This window comes from Callithrix jacchus, chromosome 12 (assembly GCF_049354715.1).
Source record: "Callithrix jacchus isolate 240 chromosome 12, calJac240_pri, whole genome shotgun sequence".
In the NCBI taxonomy this organism is placed as follows: domain Eukaryota; kingdom Metazoa; phylum Chordata; class Mammalia; order Primates; family Cebidae; genus Callithrix; species Callithrix jacchus.
Genome location: NC_133513.1, coordinates 112,083,786 through 112,090,078, shown reverse-complemented (window position 1 = coordinate 112,090,078; position 6,293 = coordinate 112,083,786). Strand labels below are relative to the sequence as shown.

Genomic DNA, 6,293 nt, shown 5'->3' with positions numbered 1-6,293 from the left:
TAGAAGGCTACCTAAAACCTTTGCTGCCCAGTGCCTCCTTTCTCCTCTCTGCCAAAGGACCCTGCCTCCTCTGCCAGGAAACCAAGGTCAGCAGTGAAGCCTCCCATCCTACACCCACACCCACACCCATCCTTCCTCCATGCAAGGCCAGCGTCCTCCAGGCTCTGGGCCCCTCTCTGCTTCCTCAGGGCTGTCTGCTGGGTCCTTCCCTGAAGTATGTAAACTGCTTGTCAGCCAGGTGCGGTGACTCACAACTGTAATCCCAGCACTTTGGTGGGAGGCCAAGGCCAGTGGATCACCTGAGGTCAGGGGTTCAAGACCAACCTGGCCAACATGGTGAAACCTTGTGTCTATTAAAAATACAAAAATCAGCCAGGTGTGGTGGTGTGCACCTGTAGTCCCAGCTACTTGGGAGGCTGAGGCAGAAGAATCACTTAAGGCAGGAGGCAGAGGACGTAGTGAGGGAAGATTGTGCCTCTGCACTCCAGCCTGGGCAACAGAGACTCTATCTCAAAAATAAAGTGCTTGGCACCTGCCGCATTAGAGACAGGAACTTGCTGTCACCCAGGCTGAAGTACAGTGACACAACCATAGCTCACTGCAGCCTTAAACTCCTGGGCTCAAGGGACCCATCCGCCTCAGCCTCCCGAGTAGCTGGGCCCCTGTCACCGCGCCTGGCTATAGCCAGACACCTTAAAAGAGTTGTCCGCCCTCACTGTCTCTGCCCTGCCTCTCGTTCTGCTGAATCTTCTCTCATCCGTGACCCAGCTGAATGTTGTACTACCATGCTGCTGGGTACTCAGGCTGGTCACTGAGCTGCCTACTCAGCTGCACTTTGCCGTTTGGATGTCCCAAACACCTCAAACTCAACCATCGAAACCTGAGATCAGTTCTCCCTCCCAGTCTCAGGAATTGACACCACCACCTACCCAGGTACAGCAGGCAGGCTCCCTGGAGCACCCTCTCCCCACCTTACTCCCAGCCTATTCAGTAGACTGGGCCCAGGACACATCGTCTGGAACCCTCATATGCCCACTGCTACCTCCAGTGCAGTCCCACAGCACCCCCTGCTGGCCTGCCTGGCCCATCTGCCTACTCCCTCCAGTCTATTCCAGCCTGCTCTTCTAAACCACACCGTGAACAGCTTTTTTTTTTTTTCTTTTGAGATGGAGTCTTGCTCTGCCACCCAGGCTGGAATGTAGAGTCCAGTGAGGCGATCTTGGCTCACTGCAATCTCCACCTCCTGATTCAAGTGATTCTGGTGCCTCAGCCTCCTGATTAGCTGGGACTACAGATGTGCACCAGCCACCATACCCAGCTTTTTTTTTTTTTTTTTTTTTTTTTTTTTTTTTTAGTAGAGATGCGGTTTCACCATGTTGGCCAGGCTGGTTTTGAACTGACCTCATGATACACCCACCTCGGCCTCTCAAAGTGCTGGGATTACAGGCATGAGTACCACACCTGGCCTGAAAAGAAGCCTTAAATGGCTTAGTGCATCAAGATCAAGCCCACATTCCTCACCACAGCAAGCCTTTCCTGTACTCTTATCCTGCCATTCCCTCCCCTCCATTTAGCCCTTCCAGGTCTTCACATGGGCTGTGGGCTCTCCTCTGGGCCTTCACACAGCCGTTTCCTCTGGTCTGAGTGGGTGTCTGCTTATGCTTCAGGTCTGACTTTGATGTTGATCACTCCCTCTGGGAGGCCTTCCAGGATTGACAGCATGGAACTGGGTGCCTAGCTGTGTGTTCCCATACAGACATTCTAACGGCTGTTTCACATCAGGCCTAGCACTAGCCACACTGCAGCAGCCTGTCTGCTGATCCCATGCCAGAGCAGGGGCTGCTGCCCGTCAGGGTAGCTCAAAATATAACACAGAGCATGGCACAGAGTAGGTACCTTAACATCCGTGTACTGGAGGAATGTTTCCAATGCACCCTACCCCAAATTACCAAAGAATTTATCTGTGGTTTTGTTTTCCCAAGGCCAGAATGGTGGCTATTTTCAAATAACCATCATTTGGTGAGGAAAGTTTCACAACAGCCTAAAAGGATATCAGTAAATGGCTCAGTCTGACCACAGGCTTACACTAACCAAAACTAAAGTCAGAGAACAACATGGGCAAGAGCTGCAGGTGGAAGTTTAACCACTAACAACAGGTGAACAGAAATGTGAAGGCACCTTCCAAGGACGGGAGACTGAAGTTACAGAGGCAGCCCAGGAAGGCGGGTGGAGGAGGGCTAGGGTGGGAGGGAAGGGTGTGGTGAGGGATGGCTTCAAACTTTTTTTTTTTTTTGAAACCGAGTCTCACTCTGTCATCCAGGCTGGAGTGCAGTGGTGCCATCTGGGCTCACTGCAACCTTTGCCTACCGGCTTCAAGCAATTCTCTTGCCTCAGCCTATCGAGTAGCTAGGGCTACAGGTGTGCGCCAACATGCCCAGCTAATTTTTGTATTTTTAGTAGAGACATGGGTTTTTACCACATTGGCCAGGCTGGCCTTGAACTCCCTACCTCAAGTGATCTACCCGCCTCAGCCTCTCAAAGTGCTGGGATTGCAGGTGTGAGCCACCACGCCTGGCCAGCTTGAACTTTTAGACAGGTCTTTTAATAATTCCCTAGTGCCCTCACAGTTGAAAAGAGGGTTTTTTTCCCCTTCTCTGTGGAATGAGCAGAATTAGACAAAGGGGACAACTGGTCACCCACCTAAAAGTAGTTGAATATCAAAATATTTCAATTTTATTTCTGCATCATAAATTTATAATTTGAACAACTGATCATTAGCTAATATAGTAATACAAGAAAATGAGGAAGAAAAAGATGTTAGTATTTTTCATTTCCATAAAGTGCAGATTTAATTTTCAATTGCTTGCCTTAGTAAACATCGTCTCATTTCAGGTCCTCCCCTGCCCTCACTCAAAAAGGGAGGGTAATTTTTATTTAACAAATATGTAAAACCAAGAAAATATGAAAGATCCAATAATGTTTTTTGCAAACATATTTCCAGGTAAGATTTCCAAGGACATCAGTACTGAGTGAAAAGTAATCCTCTACAATCAGTATGAATGAATACACTAACAATACAGCATTTAGACCTCCATGCTTATTTGGCCATTTTAAGGTCTCCAGTTATGAAAAAGGTACATAACTGAACAAACAGCTTGCCTTGACATGTGGCCAAATTATTTTCACAGAAGTTGCTGGAAGCCTTTCTCTGTTTTGGCCCCTGTAAGAAGTTAATTCTCATATTCCCTTAGCAATAATATAAGGTCACTGTTTCAGTTCTACGCACTTTTATAGTCAATGGGCTTCTTAGATTACCACGTAAAGACTGGCACCCTTTTCAAAAGAATATTGCTAACAGGGTTAAATGAGTGCTAATAGCTGAATGTTTGCCAAATGCCTCCTTCTGCGATAGTATAAATACGGATTATTAAAGTTGTCTAATCGAGTATAAAATATATGCAAAACTCTCATAATAAAGGCAAAATGCTCAAAGGCCAGGAAAAAACTTTTTTTTTTTTAACTTTTACAACAAAGTGCAACTGCAGGGTCTTTTTTATGATCTAGACAGTTCTGCAGAAAACTTAGCAGTTTGGCTCAGAAAGTAGAGTTCCTCAGGAGGAATTAAAGTTCTTCCTAGAAGAATACAAAGCGACACATTTCAGGCAGCTTTCTGAAAGTAAACCATCAGCCTATGACTACACAGTGAGACAAACTAGAACGTGTCATAATGAAGGCTTTCGCATTTGTAGTGATGCGCTTTTTTTCTCTTACCCCAGGACATCTAGCTGTTTTGTAATGTTATATAAAGGAGTTACAGCACTTTGTCCAGCACTGACAGCAGGCAGGAAACTAATCAGCTAGGAGAAAATCAGAAGTGTGTTCACGTGTTTCAATGTTTTTCAGGTCAAAGCTCAAAACCTGCAAATAAATCATTAAAAATATGTAACAGTTTCTCTGTTCTTTTCAGGACTTTGTGTAGTTAATGGATAATCAGAGTGAAAGAGGGCTTTCTATCAGTCACCAGTGATACATTCCGTCACACAGTCAGATTTGCAGCATTTGTTCAGCTGCTGCTAGATGATAAAGGAAGTTTTCTGTTGCTGGTGGAAATCGTTTTTGCTTTAGTGCCTCCAAATTAAGGACTCTCTTTTCTCCATCAGCCGAAACTTCTGAAAACGGTGCTAGGTTGGTAAAGATTTCTCTTGTTTTTAGAGCAATATCCTTTAATGGAACAGGAAAATATGCAACATGTTAGTATCCAAAACTTTAGTGTCTAGAATTCTTCCTTCTATTTTATCAGACTGTTTGTAAATTATGAAAAATGAGCTTGGCGTGAATGAGCTCATGCCTGTAATCCCAGCACTTTGGGAGACTGCGGCGGGAGGACGGCTTGAGCCAGGAGTTAGAGGCTGCAGTGAGCTATGATCATGCCATTGCACTCCAGCCTGGGCAACCCTGTCTCAAAAACAAACCACTAAGAGATAACTCGTGTTTTCTGCTTTTGTTTTTGAGACAGGGTCTCACTTCGTCACCCAGGTTGGAGTGCAGTGGTGCAATCATGGCTCACTGCAGCCTTGACCTCCCAGGCTCAAGTGATCCACCCACCTCAGCCCCCCGAGGAGCTGGAACTACAGGTGCACGCCACCACACCCAGCTAATTTTTAAATATTTTTGTACAGATAGGGTTTCACCATGTTGCCCAGGCTGGTCTCAAAGTCCTGGGCTCAAGTGATCTGCCCACCTCGGCCTCCCAAACTGCTAGGATACCTATGCCATTGTGCCTAGCCTGATAATTCTTTTTAAAGAAAAATGAAACAAAATAACTTAGAAAAATCAATGTCACAGATTTTTAAACTCATTTTAGCCATTTCATGTGTCTAGTTCGGCGGCATTAAGTACATCTGCAGCTGCACAGCCATCAGCCCGGTTCCCGCACTTTCACCAGCCCAAGCAGAAACTGTATCCATTAAACCAGAACCCAGTTTCCTCTCGCTGAGCCTCTGGTAACCTCTATTCTACTTTCTACCTCTGTGAAACTGTCTGCTCTAGATAGTTCGTGTAAGTGGACTCATACTTTCACCCGTTAGTGTCTGGCTTATTTCATTAGCATGTTTTCAAGGTTCATCTATGTTGCAGCATGTATCAGAATTCTATTCCTTTTTTTTCCCCACCAACAAAGCCACATTCAAAATATTCCATTCCTTTTTAAGGCTAATATTCCATCATATAGAAAGACTACATTTTGCTTACCCATTCATCTGAAGGACACTGGGCTGCTTCTACCTTTTGGCTACTGTGAGCAACACTATTATGGATATTTCCATACAAATACAGTCATGTACCACATAATGACGTTTTGGTCAACCAGGGACCACATATACAATGGTAGACCCATAAGGTAATAATACTGTATTTTTACTGGACTTTTTTTTTTTTTTTTTTTTTTGAGATGAGGTTTCACTCTTATTGCCTAGGCTGGAGTGCAATCGTGCAATCTTGGGTCACTGCAACCTCCGTCTCCCAAGTTCAAGCGATTCTCCTGCCTCAGCCTCCCAAGCTGCAATTATAGGCACCCACCACCACGCCTGGCTAATTTTGTATTTTTAGTAGAGAGAGGGTTTCGCCATGTTGGCCAGGCTGGTCTTGAACTCCTGACCTAAGGGGGTCCACCCACCTCTGCCTCGCAAAGTGCTGGGATTATAGGCATGAGCCACCACACCTGGCCGAATCCCTGCTTTCAACTATTTTGGGTATATGCCCAGAAACAGCATTGCTAAATTATATGGTAACTCAATGTTTAACTTTTTGAGAAATGCTGCTATTGTTTTTTGAAGAAATTTCCCAAAAGTCCTCTTCTGCCTGGCACCTGCCACGCAGGCTTTATTCCTTTTGGGTGGCTGAGGACTCACTAAAGCGCTCATTCAAATCATGTCTTCTGGCCGGGCACAGTGACTCACACTGGTAATGCCAGCACTTTGGGAGGCTGGGGCAAACGAAGCACTCGAGGGCAGGAGTTTGAGACCAGCCTGGCCAACATAGTGAAACCTCATCTCTACTAAAAATACAAGATTAGACAGGTATGGTGGCAGGCACCTGTAATCCCAGCTACTTGGGAGGCTCAGGCAGGAGAATCATTTGAACCTGGGAGGTGGAGGTTGCAGTGAGCCAAGATCACACCACTGTACTCCAGCCTGGGCATCAGAGTGCAAAAAGAAAAAAAATCAGGTCTTCCTTGTTTGCTGACATCAGTAATTCATTCATATATTTTTGAACCCTTACAACATTCCCAGCAC

General features: G+C 45.7%; 1 protein-coding gene across 7 annotated transcripts in view; it reads right to left on the bottom strand.

Moving 5' to 3' along the window:
* Positions 1–2,710: 2,710 nt before the first annotated feature.
* Positions 2,711–6,293, bottom strand: part of DENND10 (DENN domain containing 10) — a 30,507-nt gene continuing 26,924 nt past the window's right edge. For 5 of the 7 annotated variants that reach the window (XM_054243362.2, XM_078346622.1, XM_017963203.4 and 2 more), the window contains one exon: positions 2,711–4,221. In XM_054243362.2, coding sequence (XP_054099337.1) covers positions 4,045–4,221 — 177 coding nt within the window. In that variant the 3' untranslated portion in view covers positions 2,711–4,044. Of the gene's footprint in view, positions 4,222–5,430; positions 6,192–6,293 lie in introns of those variants that run through there. The other 2 variants (XM_078346619.1, XM_078346620.1) reach the window with 1 other exon arrangement.